Raw genomic sequence first — 26,793 nt, 5'->3', positions numbered from 1 at the left:
CTGTGTGTCATGAAAAAAAAAATCTCCGAACAAATCTCATAGGTTTTTTCGAATATAGTTTCATACAGTGTCCATAGTCACATATCTGGCATTTGCATTTGTTGAGATCAAAGAAACAACCAAAGACTTTGACCTCAGGTGATTGTTTGATGTTAGTGTAATGTCACAGTTTCATTCATTTTAACGTTTAACATAATCTTTACAAACATTACAGTCAAGCAGTCTAAACATTACAAACAGTCTAAACTAAAGTGATTGTCAACAGTCAAGCTTGCTTTTACCTCATATGTACTTTTATCTTGTTTTTATGCAGTTTGTCACCTGTTTTTGTTTTTAATGAATGTCGATGCACCTTGCAATTGAAGCATGTTTTTGTTTTTAATATTTCCTGCACATGTATAGTGAATAGCTGTGAAAAAAACAAACACTAATTTAATGTTTCTACTTTGCAGAAATGTTGCGTGACCAATTCTGAATTTGGTGTTAATGTCTTCAGAAAATCTTTAATTTGTCATCCCACGATATCTCATCATAAACTGTAAATCATCAAAACACTTCCATTAATTGCAAATTATATGCAATTTTCACAATAAATATCAAAACAGGCTTTTTTGATTGTTATTTGAAAATTAATGCATTAAGCGCATTAAAATCTAATTACTGAATCTAATTTAGTCAGTTTGAAGATTATCTTTCAGACTGAACTTTATGAGAAATTTATAAGTACCTTGTTTATTTTATTTAACTTAAACTGAAAAAAAGTTAACTGAAATAATATATATATTCAGCTAGTTGTCAAGGCAGCATTTACAACTTACAACAACTGTTCAACTTAGCCTGTAAAAACTAAATAGACATACAAAATAAAATACTAAAAATGACAAAAACATCAAAACTACTAAAACTTTTTCTGAAATTGAAATAACAAATATTTTACATATCGACAAAAGCCATAATAGTATGATACTAAATGAACATTAAGTAAAAACTTTCTAAACTGAATTTTACAGCAGGCTTGAATTTATGTGGTCACTGATTGTACAAAGAAAATGTTAATGGTAATTAATAAAAAAGTAATAATTAAAAAGTTTTATTGTACATATTTAAGCTGATGCTTGATGAGTGTTTTTTGACTGATTCCATGTTTTAATTTTTGTTGTAGCTTATTAGATAAAAAACTAATAAAATAATAATAATAATATTTAATTTAAATGTATTTGACTCATTTCATATTTTATTGTTTAGGCTATAAATTATTTTATGGCATTTGTTGTTTGTTTATAGTTACTTTTAACGTTTTTACTTTATCATTTGCTTTTTCTTTGTATTTTAAAATCTTGGATTAATAAATTTCTGTCCTACTTTATTTCATTTTATTACATTTCATTGTATAATGAGTTTCACGGTCTGCCAGAGAGTCACTCGGTCGGCGCTTGAGCGAAACCCATCTCAGGTGACAACGTTCCAAAACGTCACTTCCTTCTTAAAGAACGCGGACACCTCCAAAAAGAGTCGCTCTGTAGGCGGTCCGCAGTACTTCGTTTGCTCGTAATGAACAGGTAGAATTGCGTTGTGGAATAGGAGTGTTTGTGCGGTGTTTACGTGATAAAAACTCAGTGTACGAGACGAACCCGAACCAGCAGGAGCGCTGAGTCTGACGAAACTAACCGGGAACAGGCGATTTGAAACTTTTTTTTCGCTTTCCTCCTGTACTACTCTCTCTGTCTCTCAGATTTGGAATCATATCATTCATAAAACACACGCGCATTTGACTTTTGGTGTCATTTTAAGCGTTAACCGGAGGGACGTTGGATAAGAGCGCGCCTGGGGATCTCACCGGGATGTTTTATCGTGTGTTTGAACGTCCCTCTTCGGTTCCATCCGTGATGTTGGGATTTCTGCTGGCCCTTTAGCTGTGTGGGAAAGACATGAGCTCTGGATATGGGTCTGTGTCTGGGCTCAGAGGTGACAGAGGAGGGAAAGAAGGCGAAGATCCACAGCTCGCAGATAGACAGAGATCTTTACGAGTGCGCCAAGAGAGAGATGAACGTGGTGAAGATCCTCATGCTGGGTGAGCTCTCATCCTGATGTTTGTTCATCTCCTTATTGCTTTTAGTTGAAATAACATGGGTTTTGTGGGTTTGAACTCCAGATCTGGGTTGGTAACTTCAAGTTTATTGATTCAGCAAAAGATATGGGGTTGTAATTGAAAGTCATCAGTTTAAATAGCCAATCTCTTCAAGAATGTAGGTTTAAATCCCAGTTTTTGGTTTGAAACCCAGATTTGGGCATGTTGTAGATTGAAATTTAAATTTTTTTGATTTGTAGGAGGTACAAACCCAACAATTTTAAGTTAACTGCCCAGATGTGAAGTTTTAGCTAATACATAAAAGGTTCAAGTCTCAGTTATCAGTTAAAACTGAAAGGTTGGTGGGTTGAATCCTTAGATCTGGTCAGTGAAATGGAAGGTTGTTGCTTTAAAATTCATGCAGTCAACTGAACATTTGGTATTGGCTTCATTTTCTAAAGATCTATGCTGGTTAGATTTTCATATTTGTGCAGATAACTGAACCATTCTGGGTTTAATTTTCATATTATTGTAGGAAACCGAACCATTGTGGGTTCAAATTTCATATTTGTACAGGTAACTCAATCATTCTGGGTATAAATTTCACATTTGTGCAGGTAACTGTATGTTTCTAGGATTGAAACTCAGACTAGGGCTAATATTCGAAATATGGGTTTGAGTTTTGTATGTGTGTAGGTAACTGTAAAGTAATGAGTTTCGAACCTCACATCTGGGCTGAAAATTGAAAGATTGTGGGCTCAAATTTCATATTTGTGCAGATAACTGAAGGCTGGCAGGTTTAAACCTCATATCTGGAGTGCTAACTGAAAGGTTGTGGGTTTGAACTTCAGAAAGAGTTGATTCATGAACAGTGAAAGCTGTACCTTTATAACTAGTCTATTATCTCAGGTTAATATAGGAGTATAATAGGAGACTGTACCATTCATAGATCATTTTGTAAAAAGTGTAAAATAAATCACTAATTAGTCATTTTGAATGACATATTTGGATGTAGGTGCTGCTGAAAGTGGGAAAAGTACACTGGTCAAACAGATGAAGATTATCCACAGTCATGGATTCACCAAACAAGAGTTAGACAGTTTTAAGGTAAGACATTTTGTTGTTTCCACACAGTTGATGTCCAGCAGTGCAAAAGGTTGATTGCATTTAATAGTTTAACTTTTTTTTAGTACTATATTTTGTCTGTGCACTCTGTACTTCCTCTGCCATATGTGTTTGGGGATTATTAAACGTTTAAGGGGTCATTGATTCAGCTGTGAAACAAGACCTCAGCTGAACGGAAGACTGGATGTTGCCCGAGAATGTTGGGCTGAACACGGAGCCTTGAGGTATTCCAAACTCAAGATGTGACTTAAACATGGCTAGTCTGCATTTACTACAAAATTATGCTATTGTTTGACATCCTTTAGCTTGTTAGTAACAGGTTACAAGAAGTGTATTAGGAGTTTGTTGATGGTGCACTTTGGCTAGTAGCCTATGTTTCAGCTTGTCTTTGAGAGAATGCTACCTTACCTCACTTCCCTCAGTATTTCATTCCCTCTCCCTATATAAAAGCCACTTTGATCCTTTGGAATTCAGGAATTTGTTCATCCAATATATTTGTGCGGCACAATGTGCGCTGACATTTATCAAGCTAACGGATCGTCAACGTACATGTTTCTAGTCTGATCTTTCACAAGTTTAAAAAAAATTGCTAATTTTGTCAAACGACAGATGATCCATCATATCTCCTGTGAATTGCCTGATCAGCATGTGTGCTTGTTTGGGTTAAACATAGACTTTGTGTACCATTCATTAAACCTTCCTGTATGGTCTGTTTTTGTTAGCTACACTTTCCTGTGAGTCTGAATTAAATCGATGGACTGAGAATGTGAAAGTGGAGATTTGAAGTGCCTCAGGGAATGCTTTAAAACCCCAATGACTGCTCCAGGCACATGCAAAGGGATTGCCAGGATGCTTAACTAGATAATTAGTCAGCAAGTCACAACATTGACCATCACATATACATTTACAGGTGTGAAAGTATTGCTTATTTTTATTTTTGCATGTTTTGTTTTAAATTGTTTGAATTGCATGTTGAATAGATGTTGCTTTTTGGATAACTGCATAATTTGTACTTCTTTCAAATGTGTGTCATGGTAGCTAATATATCGTACAGTTTTTATAGATTTTATTGATGTATTGATTAATTGAATTTTGTATTTTTGTATTGTGATTTCAGTGGACCCCAGGAAGACTAGCGACCACAATAGTGGGAGCTAATGGGGATCCAAATAAAACAATAAATCAATAAAACACAATGAAAAACCATGAACAAACCCTTTCAATAAACACTCTCCAAAAATGCACACACCATTCTTGGGAAGGAATCACCATCTGTGCCATCTTTCACCAGCACTTCAATTCATCTTTAAACAAAACAAGAAGTGTTGGAATGTGGATGAGAATGACATAATATTGTACAGTTTCATGCAACAGAACTGTCATCATCTAATTCATCAAAGATTCCAGCATAACAAGGCAAGCTTTGTCTGTACAGGAAACAACAGTTTTTACTAACATTTAGAAATGCATTTTTTTCCCAAACATTTATAAATGTGTAAATGGCAAGTTTGCTTCTGATTTGCTATGATGTTGATTCGTTCTGTAGGCACTGAACTGAATGACATCAAGTGTGAAGTATGTTCTCTCTAGATCTGATTAACGTTCGCCATGTCACTGCATAGTTTGTGCCAGTCACTGTGGTGTAAAACTCTTCTGACTAGAGGCACAATGTTTGTATTTGTCACAACTCTAGTTAATAATTCAATCCAACAGCTGTTTTTATCTGTTTGTGGAACAGGAAGAACAAAATGATAAGGGCCCATAATAGGGCTAGGCTAACTTCTCCCATTGTTTTAGAGACAAAATAAACATTGACCTTAAGCCAAAGGATGACATACAATAGGCTAAGTTTGTAGTAAATGCAGATGAGCTGAGTTTGAGTCATGTCTTGAGTTCGGGATACCTCAAGGCTCTGTATTCGGACCATCAAAGTTTGATGTAAATAAAATGTAAAGTTTACAATCTAAACTATAATTTTTATGATGACCTCTATGCCTGTGTTTTCTCTTAAAATGTATGTGGCCGGTCACAGGGTTTATATGTTTCTAATTTTCAAAGTCTAGTTCCTGCTTCACCAGTTTTTGTTGGACAGATTTATAAAGGGTCATACTTTCTCTCACACATGCATATGTTTGTACAGACCAATAATTATGGCTAGTTTTATATTGCAGACAAGCACAGTCTGTAATCAGACTGGCCTTGGTTGACTTGGATGTAGTGTCGCACAAGGGCGGACCATCGACTGTCAGAGGGAGGCCAGGGCAGGGTGTGGTGACCTGTGGTGTGTGTGAATCAGAAATGCAAGGGAAAATGTGACGAGTTACAGATAAAAAGAGGGACTTGTCCTGACCTGACTGTCGCAGGAGTGTCCTTTTCTTAATCCTTTCTTTTTCTCACCATTGCACTTAACTGTCACTGCAGTCTTGAACCTCACTGCAGTCTCTCTAACCCGCAGGAAGTAAAGTTGTCTTTCCTGTTTGCTTCTTTTTTGTTTCTTACATGACACCTGTATCTCCTTGTTCTCTTTGCCCAAAGCTACAGTACTACTTTGCCTTAAAGTCAACATGACAAACAGTTCTTATTATTATCGATGTTGAAAATAATTCTGCTGTTTAAAATTGATGTTCTAAAGTTTTAAATTTAGCTTTCTGTATCTGGTCTGACCCGCTTTTGCAGCAATAACTGCAGCTAAAGGTTTATTGCTAATCAGTTATTGTTAACTGCTGATCAGTCCTACACAACAGCTTGCTGGAATTTTAGCCCTTCCTCAGTACAGAACCGCTTCATCACTGTGATGTTGGTGGGTTTTCTCCAATGAACTGCTTGCTTCAGGTCCTTCCACAACATTTCAATTGGATTAATGTCTGGATCTTGACTCAGCCATTCCAAAAAAATGTTTTCTCTCTCTTTAACCATTCTTTGGAAGAGTGACTTGTGTTTGGGGTCGTTGTCTTGCTGCATGACCCACTTTCTCTTGTGATTCAGTTCTCAGACAGATATTTATATTGATATTTTCCTTTAGAATTTGCTGGTATAATTTAGAATTAATTGTTCCATTGCTGGCAAGCCGTTCTGGCCCAGATGCAGCAAAAGAGGCCAAAACCATGATACTACCACCTTCATGTTGGGATACTACCACAGATGGGATAATGGTTTTTATGCTGGAATGCAGTGTTTTCCTTTCTCCAAACATAACATTTCTCATTTAAACCCAAAATTTCGTTTTGGTCTCATCCATCCACAAAACATTTCTCCAAAGTCATCTGGCTTGTCCACATGATCTTTAGCAAAGTGGCTTTAGCGGTGGCTTTCTATAACTCTAGAACTCACATTGTGGATGTTCAGTGTTTTCCTGACGGTGGACTCGTAAACATTAACAGTAGCCAATGTGACCCTTTGCAACCTTGCAGACTATTACACATCTTGCTTTTGTAGTGATCTTTTGTTGGTCAACCAATCCTGGGGAAGGTAATGATGGTCTTAATTTTTCTCCATTTGTACAAAATCTGTCTGACATTGGAATTGTGGAGTCCAAACTTTCTTGAGAAATGGTTTTCTAACCTTTTCCAGCATGATGAGCAACAACAACTCTTTTTCGGAGGTCCTCAGAGATTTTCTTTTGTTAATGCTATGATTTACTTCCACAAATATGATCAGAGTTTGATAGATCCCTGTTCTTTAAATAAAACCTGACACCAGTTATCCCAATGACTGAAAAAACACCTCTGAACAGATGGACTCTTACAGTATCTCACCTTTCGAATTCACTCACTTTTGCCACTCACGGATATGTAATATTGGAACATTTCCCTAAATAAATACATGACAAAGTGTATATCTTTTTGTCTTATTTGTTTGAATTCATTCTTTTTGTCTATTTTCAGGACTTCTGAGAATCTGATGATCTTTTGGCTCATATTTATGCAGAAATATTCTAAGGGTTCACAAACTTTCAAGCAGCACTGTGTGTGTGTGTGTTTACACACAAAACAATAAATACAGTGTTTTATCTAGTGTGTCCATCAGTAGGCTCTTTTTTTTAATGCAAGACTTCACAAAACTCGCAGCTGGGTTTCGTTTTCATTTCCTCGACCTCCCTCTGACTCTGTTTCTTTGTAGTGGTAAGTTCTCCTGTTACAAATGTGACATGAAGGAGCAATAGGAGACTTTGGAGTGCCTTTGGTGGTGGTGTAGAATTTGGGCAGTGTGCAACAGCCAAAAAAACATTGTATGGGTCAAAATTATAGATTTTTCTTTTATGCCAAAAATCATTAGGATATTCAGCAAAGATCATGTTCCATGAAGATATTTTGTAAATTTCCTACCGTAAATATATCAAAACGTAATTTTTTATTGGTAATATGCATTCCCAAGAATATATTTGGACAACTTTTAAAGGTGATTTTCTCAATATTTCGATTTTTTATGTACCCTCCGATTCCAGATATTCAAATAATTGTATCTCGGCCAAATATTGTCCGATCCTAATAAACCATACGTCAATGAAAAGCTTATTTATTCAGCTTTCAGATGTATAAATCTCAATTTCGGAATTTACACTTTGGTAACATGAAAACCAATATTTTTAGTTTGCTTTGATAATTTTGTTTATCATTTTAATTATTTTGAAACATTTTTGTTTAGTTTTCTCTTTTTTTTCGTTTTCTAGTTTTCATAATATTTATTTTATTTCAGCTTTAATTTGAAACAGTTTAAGTATGTTTACAGTCTAAACATTTCTAATTGATGTGTTATAATGTAAGTTTTGTAAAAGTAAGTTTTACATTTAATAATTTTTAGTTAATTTCAGAAAATGAAATAATGGTTTATCTATAACAACACCAGTGTGGATTGGACATTTTTGTCACTGTAAACAATTTCTTCTGACAATATTTAGGACTTTAAGCAGTGTTAAGAAGGAAATAAAAGATGAAGAATGTGATTTAATACCCCTCTCTCACACACACACACACACGTTCCCTGCCATCTTGGCACTTTTCGCTTTCCAAAAGAATCGTTTCATTGTTCTAAAGCATGTGATTCACTCCAGAACATCACCTCCTGTGTAGCTCTAGTGCACTTAGTGTGTGTGTGTGTTTGCAACAACAGAAAATAAATGATAAGTGCATCATACATCCGAACCGCAGAACTTTGGGCTCGCACAGAACACAGAAAGGCTTTTCGGCGTTCGCTCTTCCCTGGAATGTTCTGCGCCTCTGATCTACAGCCGTGCAAACAAAAGCTGTTCAATAAAGGGCAGGAATGTGTTTGCTTTGGCCAGAGAATCAGGGGCGGTAAAAGGGGAAGCATGTGTGAGCACAACACGAGCGGACGGGTGCTGAAAGTGTGAAAAGGGCAAGGTTTGGAGTGGCACACAATGATTTTAAGTGTCAAACTTTTTTTCAGTCGAAGTGAAATCAAAAATTACTTTCTTATTATACACTTTGGTCTTACTGTACATTATTCATTTTAATAACAACATTTCAGGTAATAATTTAATACATTTCTGTATTCATTTATTTATGCATATTTATTTATCATATATTTATTTAACTCATTAAATATACTTTTTTTCACTTGTAAATGTTGCAATGTGTGTGTAAATCAATTCATTAATTTTCTGTATGTTAAGAAAATGTGGCGATCAAATAACTGTACAAATCATTCCCATCTCTGTGAATTGTTCTGTCCAAAAAGAAATGATCAGCATTCCATAATTCATAACCACACAGTTGTATTAAGTTGCAGCTGAGCGTTTGATCGTTGCACAGCGGTGTCCGTCACAGTAATGGAGCCCGAGGAAGCCACTTCCTGTCACTTAGGTGGACATGACCAATCAGGTAGAAATTCATAATTGTGACAGGAAGTGGGTGTGTTTGGTTAGATGCGCACACACAAATGGCCTTTTTACGTTCTGTCACAGATCACGGCAAGGGTTCTTTTGTAATGCTTTTTTTTGTGTTTGAAGGGACAAAGACAATGTGGCCACACCTGCCAATCAGAGGAGAAAGAACTCTGAACTAATCAAATTAATAAACTGAGAATGTGAATATCATGCTTTGTTCTCACTTATGTGAGAAGAGATTATGATCTATATATCTCTTGTTTTTCCAGCCTGCGGTGTTGGATAACCTCCTGACCTCTATGAAGTTTGTCCTCCATGGAATGGGTGTCCTTCGCATCAACCTCGCTAACGGCAAGAACAAGGTCTGAACCCAACTCGTTCCTTTCTGCTGGCTAACAGTAGATTTATTTATTACCCAGGGTTACGATTTCTATATTAAAATAAACGTTTTTTAAATTTAGATTATTCCATATTTAATTTATTTGTAATATATAACAAAATAAAGATGATGATTCTAAAATAAACCATTATTAAATTTAGATTTTTATTATTTGTAATATAACAAATAAAAATTATTATTATATTTAATTAGGATGGCTTTATTATATACCCTTTAAGATTTTACATGCAATTTCTAAAACACTTTTTTTGGTAATATATACAAATTTAAACTTCTATTATAATTGTTGTTGTTGTTGTTTTTATTGATTTTGTGTACCCATTTAGATACAGATTTAAACTTGTATTACTAGATCTTGTTACCCAGGGTTAGGATTTCTGCAATAAAATAACCTATTTTTAAATTTGGATTTAAATATTAGATGTGTTATTTAGATTTAATTAAAAAGATAAAACATAATAAAAATATACTAATATAATATACTAATCGTATACTTTTATATGTGTGTATATGTTTATGTGTGTGTGTGTGTACTTTTTTTTTCTTTTTTTAATGATATTGTCTTGTGGTTCTACTGTTTGTAGAACTTACCAGGTCCACTAGGTGGCATCATGTTTTCAGATCTAGAGATGTGAATGAAAACATTCAGTCAAAGCAAAATATCACTGAGTCGTGTTCTATTAGAATCCTCCCTCAGTTCCGGCGTGTTCCAGACTTCTGCCTCAAACAGTCATTATCTTCTTCCGCACCTAACGTCACAATTAGGGTCGTCTGATTTGATTATGAAATATACCCATGGTGTAGGGTGGCCTTGATCAGGTCATGTGATGAACACTGTACTATAATTACACAGAACAGGCCAGTTGTTGTTAAATAACAGTGCTAGTCGCTGGGTCACACCAGCAGATCTTTGTTATAGTTGTCTAAATGTTATTGTTTTATGCTTATCTAGTCCCTAACCTTAATTTCTTAACTTCATTAATCGACCCCTAACTAGGTTTAGGTCACAATGGGTTGATTAGTCATCCAAAAAACTGACTAATTATGAGATAAATGCGCAATCTAGTTTTTATATTTTTATCACTAGTACTTTATGTAGCATTTAGCGCAGTTTAAGTTCTTAAAATTGAGAAACGTTCTTGAAAAACTCTTTAGACTCTTTGTCGGAAGTGCAAGTGGTGTATTTATCTGTTTATGGTGTTTCTCCAGGTCCACGCTCACTCTGTTCTCTCGTGTGGACGCTGCTTCGACGAAGACCAGATGCTGTTCCCGTTCATAGGCCACGCCCTCTGCTGTTTGTGGGCGGATCAGGGGGTGCGGTCGGCAGCGGCGCGAGGATACGAGTACGAACTCAATGACTCGGCCCTATAGTGAGTAACACTTCTGTTTTTCCAGTTAGTCTAACTTTTTATTTGTTTGGTTTTTTTTTATGCGTCTTCGCCTTTTTATTTTGTCAGACAGGCAACAATGTTTTCAGAGACAATGTTTAAGAGAATTCAGACCAAACACCAGAATGTGTCTTCGAAATGCTATGCATCTGATTTGAATGCATTTAACCAAGCTCAAATTGGCCAATCATGATCTGGAAAAAGGCCATGAATGTTTTATTCTGATCTAATTGGTGGTTTGACACGGGCGCTGACCTCCTGAATACTTCTCATGTTTGGTAAAAATTTCACATGCAGCAAGGAAATTTACAGACGATTTTAAGAAAAACGATTTAATTTTATATTATTCCGAATGTATTAAAGATCCTTAGCACAGATAACATCATTCATTTTCAGTTATTGAGCATTTATCTCTGGAATAGGTTTTATCGTTATTCAATGATTTATCGATTTTCTAGCTCTCTTTCTCAGGTTTTCCTGATGCTTGCTGATGCAGTTTCCGTAGCCTCCATGTAGGTGTAATGGAACTAATGTGCGCCTGCCACTCTTGAGCCGTAATGGCCGCTGATCTGTGACTCCCTCTGTGAATAATGGCTGATTAGTGGGATATTCAGCAGTGAATTGTGTAATTATGTGTATGTGATGGCAAACTAAAACACCAGGAGGCTGATTATTTAAATGAAGCAGAGAGGGTCACCCATGTCGCAGGCGTGTGGTGTGTGCCACAACGAATAAACCTCAAACTCCACAGCTAGGTGTGTGTGTGTAATAACTCATAAACGGCACTTAGAAAACAGTCAAACCTCACAGCCTACAGCCTTTGCCAGTTGATATATACCCTGCAGTGCATGCTGGGACATCACGTAATTGAGGTTTGACATATTAGCTTGTCTCTTTGATTAGCACGCAGGACACCTAGTGAATGTTGGAAAGAATGAGGAAATGATGGAGGCGAGCGAGATGAGAGGTGCTGTGTGTGGTTAAAGTTGTCCATACCGAATGTGTTTGACATCAAAACCCACACACATGAAAAAACATAGCCTCGATTCTGCTTAATTCCCACACATGTTCACATATGTATGTGCTTAGCTCTAGTTTTGAGAAAAAAACACCCCTATTAAGTGAATTTAAAAATTATGCAATTTAATTCTAATTATTTGTATTAAAAACACTTAAAGGGTTAGTTCACCCAAAAATGAAAATTATGTAATTAATAACTCATCCTCATGTCGTTCCAAACCAGTGAGACCTCTGTTCATCTTCAGAACACAGTTTAAGATATTTTAGATTTAGTCCGAGAGTTCTCAGTCCCTCCATTGAAGCTGTGTGTACGGTCTACTGTCCATGTCCAGAAAAGTAAGAAAAACATCTTCAAAATAGTCCATGTGACATCAGAGGGTCAGTTAGAATTTTTTGAAGCATCGAAAATACATTTTGGTCCAAAAATAGCAATTATATAAAAATATTCCGCATTGTCTTCTCTTCCGGGTCTATTGTGAGTGCGTTCACTGCAGTGTAATGATATCCGGTTCGCGAACGAATCACTCGATGTAACCGGATCTTTTTGAACCAGTTTACCAAATCGAACTGAACTTAAGCTGTTAACTTTTTTTAATATGGCTGACACTCCCTCTGAGTTCAAACAAACCAATATCCCGGAGTAATTCATTTACTCAAACAGTACACTGACTGAACTGCTGTGAAGAGAGAACTGAAGATGAACACCGAGCCGAGCCAGATAACGAACAAAAGATTGATTAGTAAAAAAGTTAACAGCTTAAGTCATTTGTGGATTAATGCGTATTGGAGACACGAACCGTTTCAAATGATTCAGTTTGATTTGGTGAACTGGTTTAAAAAGATCCGGTTACATCGAATGATTCATTCGCGAACCGGATATCACAAACTGCTTTGATTTAAACTCTCTCACAACAGACATGGAAGAGAAGACAATTATGAATAAAGTCGTAGATTTTGCTATTTTTAGACCAAAATGTATTTTCGATGCTTCCAAATATTCTAACTGACCCTCTGATGTCACATGGACAACTTTTATGATGTTTTTCTTACCTTTCTGGACATGGACAGTAGACCGAACACACAGTTTCAATGGAGGGACTGAGAGCTCTCGGACTAAATCTAAAATATCTTAAACGGTGTTCCAAAGATAAACGGAGGTCCCACGGGTTTTGAACTACATGAGGGTGAGTCATTAATGACATCATTTAAATTTTTTGGTGATTTAACCCTTTAAGGCTATGGCTAAGTAATTGTGTTTGTGTGTGAATTTGATTGATGGGTACTTCTGACCCCCGTTGGCACCTGGGACCAGTCACTAATATGGAGTCAATAACATGCTTGTCACCGGGAGCGACTAAATTATCACCATGGCAGTGATTTGAGTTGAGGTTACACACAACACATAATGAAGAATTTGGATTGAAAAGTACTAAAATTTCACTTTATTTTAGAATAAGCCTGATTTGCATAAAAACAAGGCTGAAAAGAATGACCATGACTTGATTAAATGTGGTGTAGAGCTTTGGACTAAAATGCATTGATTTCTCAGTGTCTGCATCATACTGTATCGCTCCCTCTCCAGGTTTAAAATCCTCTCCTCCCAAGCTGTCATGTCATACCTGCAGGGCTCCTTCACCCATCCTTACACACAAACACAAGAAACACACACACATTCTCTTGTTAAAAGGTCAGATTTATCAGAGGGCATTCCCTTCGTCTGCAGGACAGATCACAGCTCCTCACCTGTTCATGTCCTGAATGCATCTTGCAAAATCTCTTTTCATTTTGCCTTTCATCCATTCTCATTTGCCTCTAAATTTTCCGCAAAAGCCACCGCCCTAAAACTCTGACCGGCGAAAATTCAATTGTGTGGAAAAATAGATCAGAAATGGAGTGAGGAGAAAAGATACTCCGGAGAGAAGGATGTTTGGTGAGAGGTCAAAGAGGTGTCAATTCAATCCGAGAGTTAAAGTGTATCTACAAAACTCCAGAAAAGGTTTACAAATGCTGAAAATACTTGAAAATTTCACACTGATGGAGAAACCAGCAGCTTTGGAAAGGGATCATCTAAAAATTCTAAAAATGACCCTTAAGATGTTTTTCTTCTGTAGGATGCAAAAGAAGAGATTTAGAATGTTCATGCTGCTCTTGTCCAGACAGCGTACAGTGAGATTATTGGTCTACAAAATGATCTCCTAATAACCTTTAAGGAGCAGTTTACCTAAAAATGATAATTTGTTGAAAATGTAGATGTTTTTTTTCATGGGAACAGATTTGGAGATGTAGCATTACATCACCATCACTTCACCAATGGATCCATTGCAGTGAATGGGTGCCGTCAGAATGAAAGTCCAAAAAGCTGATAAAAACATCACAATAATCCACAATTAATCCACACCACTCCAGTCTATCAATTATATAGATTACTGATATTAGGGATTACTTGTGGATTGTGTTTTTTTCAGATGCTTGGATTCAAATTCTGACGCCACCCATTCACTGCCGAGGATCCATTGGTGAGCAAGTGATGTAATGCTAAATATCTTCAAATCTGTTCCGATGAAAAAAAACATCTTGGATTGCCTAGAGGATTAGTAGATGTTCAGCAAATATTAAAACAATCAGAACTGGTTTTAGCTTTTTTTTTCTGGAGTTTTCAGCTGGTAAAATTAGCCTTTGTCTTTCCCTAAGGAGCGTTAGTGGGTGTTATGTGGTGGTGCTTTAAATTACTGAATGTTAATTGTTCTATCTGAGATCGCAGGTGCAGTCATGAATGACGTCATGGGAAACCCCGTATTTAAGCCGGTCCGGAATTGAGGCTGGTCTCTCGGTTCTCTCTGCTCTCGCGACGCTCGCTGCTCTAGCTGTCTCCACTCTTCTGATCAGTGACAGCTGGGGTTTCTTGCCTCATGGCGAGTGGTCCACGATCTTCGCCTCGACTGTTCCAGATCACCGGCTGAGTTTTTATTTGTTATTTTCAAGCCAGGTAGTGGGTATTTTTCTTTGATCACTTTTATTATTTAGTTAACACAGCATAGGAAAGCAGTGGCCCGGAAGACTCACTTTGTTTGTTGTTTTCTTCGGGAGCAGATAAGATCTTGTCTACAGAGTTAGATAGTCAGGTTTTCTGTTTTCCTTTTGCTGCCCTACCTGTACTATTAGTTTGATTTATTGTTTATTGTTGGTGCGCTCTCTCATTTGTTTCATTAAAAGAAACGATTTACACCTTGAAACCTCACCCAATCGTTTGTGATTGTTAATATGTACGGTCCTTGTCTTACATGTGTTTTAACGAGCCAAATTAGATAAAGGGCCGTAACATATTTGGGGGCTCGTCCGGGATTGAATTTTGTGTGGCTTTGTTTGATCTTTTGATCTGCTCACACTTTGTATTTGTTACTTAAGTAACTTCAGTAACTTTGTTGAATCAGTCTATTGGTGTGTGTGTATACTTTCTCGTGTAGTGCTCGTTAAATTTTTTCCTTATAATAACCAGACGTTATTTTTAATCATGTTTGAATTAGCGAACTTCATTGCGAAACCGACGCAAGCTGAGCTGTTTCAAATTAATAGAGTAGATCTTACGAAGATTGCTGCTTATTTTAAGGTCAATTTTCGTAAGACTTCAACTAAACATGAGCTTCAGATTCTGCTTGTTGATTCATTGCATGAACAAGGCGTTTTTGGTGATGAGGAAAAGATGACGGATTATCCTGATGTTGAATTTGAAGGTAGTTCCGAAGATCTTGCAATGCAGATTAAAAAATTGCAGTTACATGCTAAAGAGCACGATATAGTTTTGTTGAGAGAGAGAGAGAGAAGAGTGGGAGCGTGAGAGAGAGAGAACTAGAGATCGTGAGAGACATGAACTTGAACTGAAAAAGCTCGAAATGGAGCAAGCGTGCCGTCTAAAAGAGATTGAGTTAAGCGCTCGTGAAAGGGGTTTATCTGACACTTCTGATTTTGACGTGAGTCGTAATATTCGTATTGTTCCTCCTTTTCGAGAACAAGAAGTTGATAAATTTTTTGCTCTTTTTGAACGCGTCGCTGTCAATATGAAATGGCCGAAGACTTTTTGGCCCATGTTGTTACAGTGTGTTTTTGTGGGTAAAGCCCAGGAAGTTTTTTCCTCTTTATCATTCGAAGACTCTCTTAATTATGAGCAAGTGAAGACATCCGTTCTCAGAGTGTATGAGCTAGTCCCCGAGGCTTATCGTCAGAAATTTCGTAATTTACGGAAAACTGATGAGGCTTACGTTGAGTTCGTTCGGGAGAAAGAATCACTGTTTGATCGTTGGTGTGCTTCCATGAAAGTGACTACTTTTGAAGAGCTTCGTGAACTGATTATTTTAGAGGAATTTAAAAACTGCTTACCAGAACGCGTTGTAATCTATCTTAATGAGCAAAAAGCTTCTAAATGTTCTGTTGCTGCGACATTGGCTGACGAATATGTGCTCACACATAGGAACATGTTTAGTCTTCTCAGCGTAATTTTGAACGCCCCCTGCCTGTTGATAAAGCGGCGCTAAGTTCTGATAAGTCTGTGTTCTCACCCGTTTGTTTCTATTGTAAGAAACGCGGACACATTATTTCTGAGTGCAGTGTGCTCAAAAAGAAAAACTGTGTTCCTAAACCGGTAGGTTTATTGATGACGTCCATGCCACAAGTGGAAGGACTTGAGTTGTTAGCTTCGGAAGCTGACATGTGTGAAAATGAGGGATATGTGCCGTTTTTGATGGACGGATTTGTATCTTTGTCAGGTAGTGCTTCGCGCAAACGAGTCAAGATACTTCGTGAAACAGGTGCTGCTCAGAGTTTTATTCTGGAAGGAATATTGCCGTTGTCTGATGAGAGCTCTGTTGGTTCAAGTGTCTTAGTACAAGGATTTGAGATGGGCTTCGTTAAGGTACCTTTGCACCAGATCGAAATTGAATCTTCCCTTGTGTCTGGCCGCATTGTTGTTGGAGTGCGACCATGTCTTTTATCTTAGGGAATGACTTGGCGGAAGGAAAAGTTTTTGCTAGCCCTGAGGTAACTGATGATCCTTTTTTGTATCTTACTGTTGCTGATGCCTTAGCTCAGGAATATCCTGAGGTTTTTCCCTCATGTGCTATTACTCGCGCTATGACTCAGAGACTAAAAGATAAAAACCTTATTGAATCAGAAAGTGAGTTTAATTTTGATTTGAGTGATACATTATTTTCTAATTCTGATTTTTGTGAAGTGAAATGTTCAAATTTTGTTGACGGTTCAGATAGTTCCTTTAAAAAATTAGATGAACATTTTATGGGGCCTACTTAATTGTCTCTGTCTCGCGAGCAGCTTATTGTTGAACAGAGGAAAGATGAGAAATTGTCATCCCTTTTTGAAGCTGTTGTTCCTGCTGAGCAACTCGAACACGTATCGCAAGGATACTTTGTAGAAGATGGAGTGTTGATGGGGAAGTGGAGACCACCTACTGCATCTGCTGATGATGAGTGGCAAATCGTCAAACAGATAATAGTTCCCTCCTCGTACCGCTCTGAAATTTTGAGTCTTGCGCATGATAGCCCGTTTGCCGGTCACTTAGGAGTAAATAAAACGTACGATCGAATACTCCGAAATTTTTTCTGGCCTGGCCTGAAAACTGATGTAGCAAGTTATTGCAGAAACTGTCATGTGTGCCAAATGACGGGAAAACCGAATCAGAATGTTTCACCTGCTCCGTTGCATCCTATTCCAGCTATCGGTGAACCATTTGAGCGTGTGATGATCGATTGTGTCGGCCCTTTGCCTCGCACGAAGTCGGGAAACCAATATCTGCTCACTATAATGTGCACGTCAACGCGTTTTCCAGAGGCCATTCCTCTGCGTAAAATCACTGCACCAGTGATTGTAAAATCACTTATAAAGTTCTTTTCACTGTTTGGACTTCCACGTACTATTCAGTCGGACCAAGGCACGAATTTTATGTCCCGTGTGTTCAGGCAAGCTTTAGCTCAGCTGCATATCCAACATTGCACCCTAAGTTGTTACCATCCAGAAAGTCAGGGAGTACTTGAGAGGTTCCACCAGACTTTAAAATCAATGCTGCGTGCGTTTTGCATTGAGTTTCAAAAAGATTGGGACGAAGGAGTGCCTATGGTCATTTTCGCAGTGAGAGAAGTAGTGCAGGAGTCGTTAGGTTTTAGTCTGGCCGAGTTAGTGTTCGGGCATACTGTTCGTGGCCCACTGAAGCTGATTCGGGATCATTGGACTAGTGATATAACTCAAAATAACATACTTGACTATGTCTCAGGCTTTCGTTTTAAGTTGGATCGTGCATGCGAATTGGCCAAAGAGAATTTAGAGATTGCACAGCAACGAATGAAGAAGCATTTTGATCGTTGTGCTAAACTTCGTAGCTTTACTCCTGGTGACAAGGTGCTTGTGCTGATGCCAGTGCCTGGGTCTGCCTTGCAGGCTCGTTATTATGGTCCCTATCGAGTGAAAGAAAAGGTGAGTGAGCTTGATTGTTATCTCGACGACAGACAGAAGAAAGAAAACTCGTCTCTGTCACATTAACATGCTCAAGCCGTACTTTGAGAGATCGCCAGATTTGTCTGGAAGAAAGTCGGCTGTGTTAACTTTCTCACCCACAGACTTTCCGGTGGCCGGAGGACAGGCGCTGTCCAGTGCTGATATACCTGACACCGAGGCGCTGTCCAGTCCTGAATCTTCGATCCACCCATTGTGTTCTGCTCTATTGGACAGCGGTGATGATTCTTCTTTCGAGGAGGATGTAGAGTTTCCTTCTACCGAACTGGTTCCGGGAAGATTGAAAAATTCTGAGATCATTCGAACCTTAGACTCGCACCTTTCTCATTTGACCGTTGCCGAATGGTCTGAGATTTGTCAATCGAGTTTCGAGAGAATTAAAGCCCTTTTAGTTAATTCTCCTGTTTTGTCTAATCCTGATTTTACTACTCCGTTTTCTCTTGCTGTTGATGCAAGTAACACTGGTGCTGGAGCTGTTCTCCTTCAATCAGATCACACTGGCGTCGAGCATCCTGTTTGCTATTTTTCACGTAAATTTAATAAACATCAACGACGTTACTCGACTATTGAGAAGGAGGCGCTCGCCCTTGTTCTTGCTATTCAACATTTTGACGTTTACGTTGGTTCTGTTTCGTACCCACTGACTGTTTACACGGATCACAATCCCTTGATTTTTATTGATCGGATGAAAAATAACAATCAACGTTTGATGTGTTGGAGTTTATTCCTACAGCCTTTTGAGCTTGACATTCGTCACATTTGGGGTAAGGATAACGTGGTTGCGGATGCTTTATCTCGCATCTAAATTAATTGCAGTCTCTGAGGTAAGATATATATTTTCACCCTACAATTAATTATTTAAGGGTGAGGGTGTTATGTGGTGGTGCTTTAAATTACTGAATGTTAATCGTTCTATCTGAGATCGCAGGTGCAGTCATGAATGACGTCATGGGAAACCCCGTATTTAAGCCGGTCCGGAATTGAGGCTGGTCTCTCGGTTCTCTCTGCTCTCGCGACGCTCGCTGCTCTAGCTGTCTCCACCCTTCTGATCAGTGACAGCTGGGGTTTCTTGCCTCATGGCGAGTGGTCCACGATCTTCGCCTCGACTGTTCCAGATCACGGACTGAGTTTTTATTTGTTATTTTCAAGCCAGGTAGTGGGTATTTTTCTTTGATCACTTTTATTATTTAGTTAACACAGCGTAGGAAAGCAGTGGCCCGGAAGACTCACTTTGTTTGTTGTTTTCTTCGGGAGCAGATAAGATCTTGCCTACAGAGTTAGATAGTCAGGTTTTCTGTTTTCCTTTTGCTGCCCTACCTGTACTATTAGTTTGATTTATTGTTTATTGTTGGTGCGCTCTCTCATTTGTTTCATTAAAAGAAACGATTTACACCTTGAAACCTCACCCAATCGTCTGTGATTCTTAATATGTACGGTCCTTGTCTTACATGTGTTTTAACGAGCCAAATTAGATAAAGGGCCGTAACAGTGGGTTAGACAGATCAACAGTGACAGAGCTTTTGGGTCCCGCTGGGAATTGAAGGCCAGCAGCGAGTAAATGTTGCATCCTGATGCACGTAATGGCATGTCTGTCTTATACACCCTGACGCGTTTAAGGAAATACTCCTCACACTTGTGTGCTCAGTCTCCTCTCGGGCCTAAGGTGTCCGCAGATGTGCCACCCAGGGGGTTTACAAGATCAGACTCAGCTGGAATGCCAAGGAATCGCATTGGCACTGAGAATGGGATGTGATAGTGTGTCTGTTTAGCTTTCACTAATACCAAAAACACTATGCAGAGTGAGTTCTTATCTTAGTACTTGACAGTGGTATTGTTATTAACTAAAGCTAAAATTATTGTAACATATTTATGTTAATTTTCAAATAAAGCTGAAATAAAATAATATATTGGATAAAAATCTAAACGAGAATTAAAAATGTTGCCATCTACTGTTATGGTGAAGCATCAGTCTGTAAATCAGTAAATCCTCCATACGTTTGATAGTAACAGTTTACGTTAATGCCTGCTAACGCTTCTTGCTATAGAGGTTGTGAATGTCATAATACAGTACATATGTTTCTGTACTCGCTTATGCAAAAGAGTTTACTTCAAATATCTGCCACATGTTTTATAGTTTGGTAGCTTTCATGTCAACAGTTAATCACTTTAAATGAGGATTGAAACTTGTTTAGCAGCCATGTGGAAACAAGCTGAGATCATTTTGCTGTAAAAGTTACTTAAACTGCAGTCAAGTTACTCTTTTGAAAAAGCTAGGCACTCTACAGGCTATTAACAAAAAGTACCTAACTTAAGCTAAATTTAGTTGAAAACATGAACATATATATAAAGGGCAACAGCAGCTAACTTCAACTTTCTTAACAAGAATCTCTTCAAACCAGTGCTTTAGCATAACATCAGCCATGTTAGGTAAACTTTAGCCTGCCTAGCTGTAAGCTAATTGTCATTTACACTCTTTCCAGGAGATAGTTAGCTACTCTACAAGCTACTAACAAAAAGTAGTTAACTTGAACTGAATTTAATAGACAACATGAACCCAGTCAATAGCTAGCTAAAGGACTACATTTTAGCTGACTTCAGCACAATTCTCTTCAAACCAGTGCTCTAGCATGGCATTAGCCATGTTGGGTAAACTACTTTGAAACTTCAGCTTGCTAGCAATAAGCTACCTCTCAATTAAGCTAGTTATCTTAGAAAAAAAAACTAGTTAGCCACTCTTTCTAGCCGTATGCCTTTAGAATTTAGTTTAAAGTGCTTTTTTGTTTGTGGTTTCATTGCCCTTAGATGATAACAGTTTGTGCTAATGGTGCTATAGTGTCCCTTGCAGCAACAGTGTGAATGCAACACGTACATTTCATCACGCAACCGTGTGTACATCAAGCTGTGATGTGCTAGCATATAGTAGCCTACAACATTGGTCTTCTGTTTGCATCAACTGTATGATCAAATGGTCTTATCAGTGTAGGAAAAGATGCCTCATGAACTTTCTTAATCAAAAACTGTGGCACAGTTGTCTGAGGTTATTGCTTCAAAACTGTTTAAGTGTTTGTTTGTCTACTTCTCTCTTTAGGGTGATTACAAAAGGGTGTATCCCTCTCTTTAGCACATCCGCGTACAGAAATCCCCCCACAGATTTGCTTATACTGTATCATGCTGTATTTACATTCATGCAGGTAATTAGAATACAACGTGTGTTTCCCCCCGGCCAGTCTTATCGCAGACGCATGAAATGAAAGACTGCCTTAAAGGAGAGGCAGAGAAAATTTTTGAATTTTTTTGACCAAAAGGTTGCTGGTATCAAACCAGGAACTGCAAAAGGGCAGGATAATAACTTGTAAGGTTTCAATGCAGCAAGAACCAAGTCTGGTGTCACAAACACAAAATAAAACCAACACCCTGATGAAGGCCAGTGGGCCGATACGCATTGGTGTTTTATGATTTAGCCCTTTTAAATAAAAAAGGCTTTTTAACTTTTGCATCCTACTGAATGTCTGGACCTGGATTTTTTTTCCAAATTCTTTTTCACAAAACAAACTAGGTTGTGTGAAAGCACTTTATTTCGGTACCGTACCGATTATCAACCGATATTATAGTGGGGGGGGGGGTTTATTGGCAGGTTGTGTATTTGTGTTGGAGATTTATTTCCCGTTTTTACATTTTGATAACATTTGTTGTCATCTAACACACTTAAAGTGAATCTTTTAAAAACTTTTTTTCTGTACATTTTAATCCTGATGCCTTAATTCACTTGTAGGATTTACATATTTAGTTTTTTTTAAATATTTTTAATGATTTTTAATATACTGAGACCAGTGTTGTTTTTGTCAAGTGCTAAAGTAACTAAAAGTTAATTACATGAATTACTAATGAATATTAAAATGTTTGTATCAACCATGTATATTAGTTATCGGCCAATACAGGACAATAATTATACACTTCTGAGATTTCCACAGAACGTCTGGCTAAGAACCAGGTCCATTTTGGTGGAAAAGGGATTCCAGACTTTTTGTTGTAAAATTTGTTTATCTATCTATATGTCTCTCTCTGTTCCCAGTTTTTTCGAGAACATGGGCAGGATCATCGCTCCCAACTACATACCGACAGAAACGGACATTTTAAGAGTCCGACTGAGAACCACGGGAGTGATCGAGACGCAGTTCAAAGTCAAACACCTGGTCTTCAGGTAAACCATCTCTTTATTGTCAGTTTGTCACAACTGTTGTTACAAGAAAAATATGTCTGTGAATCATCAAACATCAAGCTTTTTTAGTTTCTCAGTTCAAGCATTTTCAGTTGATGTTGGTCTAAAAGTGGCTAAACATAGCAACCGGGTAAAAATTGAAGGGATTTCCTTCTCATAACTTCACGATTTCATGATATTGACCATGTTAACATCCTCATCCTCCATCTCTCACTATCTTATGAAATGTCAGCTTGCATGACGTTTTGAAGCATCGCTCCATTCGTCAATATCTTAGCTGGCATTATCAGCATTGAGCACAAGTTCAGCTTTGATTTGGATGCAAGACTTGTTTGAATTCATCTAATGATTTTTATTTATTTATTATTATTTTTTGCTCGCTATGATGTCTTGTCTCGAGTCTGAGCTTAAATATGTCGACAAACAACTTATGAAGGTATATGCTAATTGCTTGTTTATTTTGAACCAGTGTTATTTTAGTATCATTGATAGATTTTGTTTCTGTTTTCATTTTAATTTAAGTTAGTAATTTTGTTGCGTGTTTGTCATTTTTATTAGTTTTTGCTTTTTTTAAAGGTCTATAGTTTTTATTTTTAAATACATTTTTTGTTTATTTTCTATCTTGTTTTCTTACAGTAGTTTACATTTTTATATTTAGTTTGTTTATATTCAAAAATAAAAAATGTTGCCTTGGCATCTCTGGGAAAAAAAGTTTTATTTTTTCAGTTGATGTTTATTTTGTCAAGCAATACCATTTTTATTGTTTTAGTTAACGTTTGCTTTATGCATAGTTTAATCATAAATCCTAGCTGTTTGCTTCAATCATGATGACTTTTGATCCTCAAAATGTTAGAATGGAAAAAGTTACATGTGTGTTCATTGTCCTCTCAAGTTTAATTTTGTGCAAACATTGGACTACCAATAAAACGATTGGCAGGTTTCATGGGAAATGTGAGTAATTTTCTGCCTGGCAGCTTTTACCAGCCATTTGAATGTCAATGGAGACATTTACAGCTATGAGATGCCGTCAACTGTTTGATATGGCATGGAAAGATGAGTGTTTTGGCATTTTGTGGAAAGCAACTGTCTTTGTCTATCCTTTTCGTTTGCTTCTCTTGGGCTCTTTCTGCCCTGAGAGTTGGCTAATTTATTGGCTTCAGTTGAAGGCTTCTGCAATAATGTTTATATTGCATTACTTAACATAATGCTAAATCTAAATTTCAATGGCTTTCATGACGGTTTTTAATAAAAACGCTTCTACAACATCATAAAATCAAAACAAGATTAAAATGTTTGTGGGATATAGGGATGTTTGAAACACCCAGTTGGATGCCAATCTATGTAGTCGTCTTCACAGGTCTTTGGTCTCCAAAAACATAAATTTTTCCGTCTGAAAAAAGTAATCTGTTTTGTTGTTGTTGTTTATCTTAAGTTGTCCTATAGAGTATAATCATGAGCAAAGAATCCCAAAAACACTGACCCCACTATGATTAAGACCTTTGTTCATTATAAGCAGTGAATATGAAAGCTGATGTTATGTGGAGTAATTGTTATATGAAATCGTTTTAGTTCCTCATGAGCTCTAGAGTGAATTAATTCGGGCTGGATTAATTTACTGTCAATCTTCTGTATGCTCGATTGCTTGTACTTATCGCAGCACTTCACACACGTCCCACACCGAAACCTCATGATCTTTATCATATAGCTGGATTCACACCTAACTTCTGATATAAACACCCATAGCTGCTGCATTAGAGTATGTACCTTTGCCTGCCACAATTATTAATTTTTTTTTAAATCAAACATTTATTTATGCATTTTTATTATGCATTTATGGGTTTATTAATGGTTTTTATAAATGTTTCTTTTATTGCTGCATTTTATGTACTATATTTATCTAAAAAAACAATAGACATAGACAATAAATGACTGTTTTTAATCATTTGCATTTGTAATTTGCATTATTAATTTTTGCAAACTGTTTTGCAATGTACTTGTTTTTTAAACTTGATGCTTCATTTGTGTAGTCAAATACCCCTGATTTTACTAATTCCAAATAACTAAAATTTACATTTTACATTTATGCATTTCACAGACTCTCTTATCCAAAGCGACTTACAGTGAATTCAGGAAATATATTCAGCATCAGCTATGATCATAATTCAGTTCATTTGTCTGATGTTCATGGGAAACCCTCTTGTATTAGTGTCCCATAAGGCACATATAGATTTATTTTTCCATCATGTTTGAAGTGTGTGTATTGATAGTTTTCATTTCAGACGTGTGGGGGAATCTCTCCCACTAATACAGTGAAGAGACGGCACAGGATGAAGTGGAAGGTGGAAAATAAAAGAGAGAGAATGAGAGCGACTTTGACTGTTCACGCGCTCTGAGAAGAAACACTCGCCATTTTCCCGCTCTTTTTAGTTTCAATAATAGACATGAAGAGGAGAAATATGTACTGAAACACGTCCTTTTTTCAGATATTGTTTTGTTTTGATACCTCTAACAAAGCTAACTCTTTTAGTGTTGGGATCTAAAACATCGTGAGGGGAATTTGGCAGAGATTGTTAATTTTAAAAAGCTTGTTTGATGACATTAAGAGACCATTTGTTTGTTTTTCACATGTGCGGATGCGTGTCGCTAGTTAGCAGCATATGTGACGCTATTGGTAAAAGTCTACATGAAATGTTCAAAATCCACTTGTAACTTGATGTAATACCTAAACTAAATTGGTTTTGTGTTGACCGTATTGATATTGAGGTGCTTCTTTTCCATTTGAGGATATTATTTTGTGTCTGTCTCCACAGATTGTATGACGTTGGAGGCCAGAGGACGGAGAGGAGGAAGTGGATCAGCTGTTTTGAGGATGTGAGGGCCGTGCTGTTCGTCGTGTCTCTGAGTGGATACGACATGACGCTAGTAGAAGATCCATCTATGGTGAAAAAACACTTGCTACATTTGTGTTCACCTACTTCAGTTAATGTTCTTAAACACAAACTAGTGCAGGCCTCAGGAATCAAGATCACCAAGGAGATTTGTGTTTTTGTAAAATTTAGTAACATAAAAATATGTATTAATGCTCAAAAGAAGGTTTTATTCTAATATTTGACAGTATTTATGTAATGTCCTAATGTAATATTATACAATTAAAATGTAACAAAGCATTACTTAATTTTAATCTAAGTGTTAATACAATAAACAGATTATTCACATGCACTGACCTCAGGTTTTCAGACTCCTCTCTTACATGACAGAGGGGAGCATCATGGGATCTCACGGGAATGACGGCTCTTGTTTTTCATTTTGTGCTCTTGTTTAGAATCGACTGCAGGAGAGCCTCAAGCTGTTCTCGTCAATCTGCAATAACGTCTTCTTCAGAAGTACTTCTATGGTAAGAAACGGTTCAATTAACTAAGAGAGCTCATCCAATCTCATCGTCCCATTAGCTCAAGAGGAGGTTAGTGTCGTCGATCAAGAGACGCGAACATATGTGACCAAAAAAATTGTCATTTGAGCATAATAAAAATTAAACGAGTAATCTTTTGTGATGATAATTTGCATCTGAAATTACTTTCCATTTCTGCTGACATCATCAAGTCCTCAAATTTTTAGCCCCTCCCCTCTATACTCTTATGAATAGGCTAATCTCACTACAGCTTTGCTCTAAAATACACTGTTACCAAAGTCGTTTTACATTGACATTAACTTTACATCACCGGTTTGACCAGTGTCAGTGAATTCTTCAAGTTCTGGACCTCCATCTCATTATAAACTCCGTTTTACGTCTCATGGTTTTGCAGTCACCTGATGAAAGAGTCTGTCACTCGGTTAGACGGCACTCTTTGTGGTTTCACTCTTTGTTGCTTGGTTGGGTAATCTCGCCTACAGACCTACCATCTTCCCTCGCAATCCCAGCCCATGTCGTCAGTTAGCCTAAACTTTGTTATAATTGCCCATGTTGTTTGGTAATTAATCTAGACTGCATAATTTAGGTTGATCATATGGGTGACGGTGGTTTGCTTTTTGTTTTGTCTATTTATTGTACACCCTCTGTAAACCTCTTTCCGTGTAATGAGGTGTGCTATTACCCTTGTTAAGATGCGTTTTATAGCCATGTTAGACATACTGCGTTGTTTTGAAACGCTGGGCAAAATCATCACTGGACTGAGTTGTTAATTAAGCCATTATACTGAGCCAAACTCGCCATTT

The 26,793-nt window shown here is 37.3% G+C and overlaps 1 protein-coding gene across 1 annotated transcript in view; it reads left to right on the top strand.

Annotated features, from left to right (window-relative positions):
- The first annotated feature begins 1,443 nt into the window (after positions 1-1,443).
- The window catches only part of LOC132131612 (guanine nucleotide-binding protein G(o) subunit alpha-like), a 28,128-nt gene continuing 2,778 nt past the window's right edge, over positions 1,444-26,793 (top strand). Inside the window, exons 1-7 of the mRNA XM_059543674.1 lie at positions 1,444-2,071; positions 3,084-3,175; positions 9,308-9,400; positions 10,648-10,808; positions 22,435-22,563; positions 25,392-25,521; positions 25,904-25,975. Of these exons, the coding sequence (XP_059399657.1) occupies positions 1,942-2,071; positions 3,084-3,175; positions 9,308-9,400; positions 10,648-10,808; positions 22,435-22,563; positions 25,392-25,521; positions 25,904-25,975 (807 nt within the window). The 5' untranslated portion in view covers positions 1,444-1,941. The remainder of the gene's footprint in view (positions 2,072-3,083; positions 3,176-9,307; positions 9,401-10,647; positions 10,809-22,434; positions 22,564-25,391; positions 25,522-25,903; positions 25,976-26,793) is intronic.

This window comes from Carassius carassius, chromosome 48 (assembly GCF_963082965.1).
Source record: "Carassius carassius chromosome 48, fCarCar2.1, whole genome shotgun sequence".
NCBI lineage: Eukaryota > Metazoa > Chordata > Actinopteri > Cypriniformes > Cyprinidae > Carassius > Carassius carassius.
The sequence above is the reverse complement of the archived record's forward strand: the minus strand, read 5'-3'. Positions and strand labels throughout refer to the sequence as shown.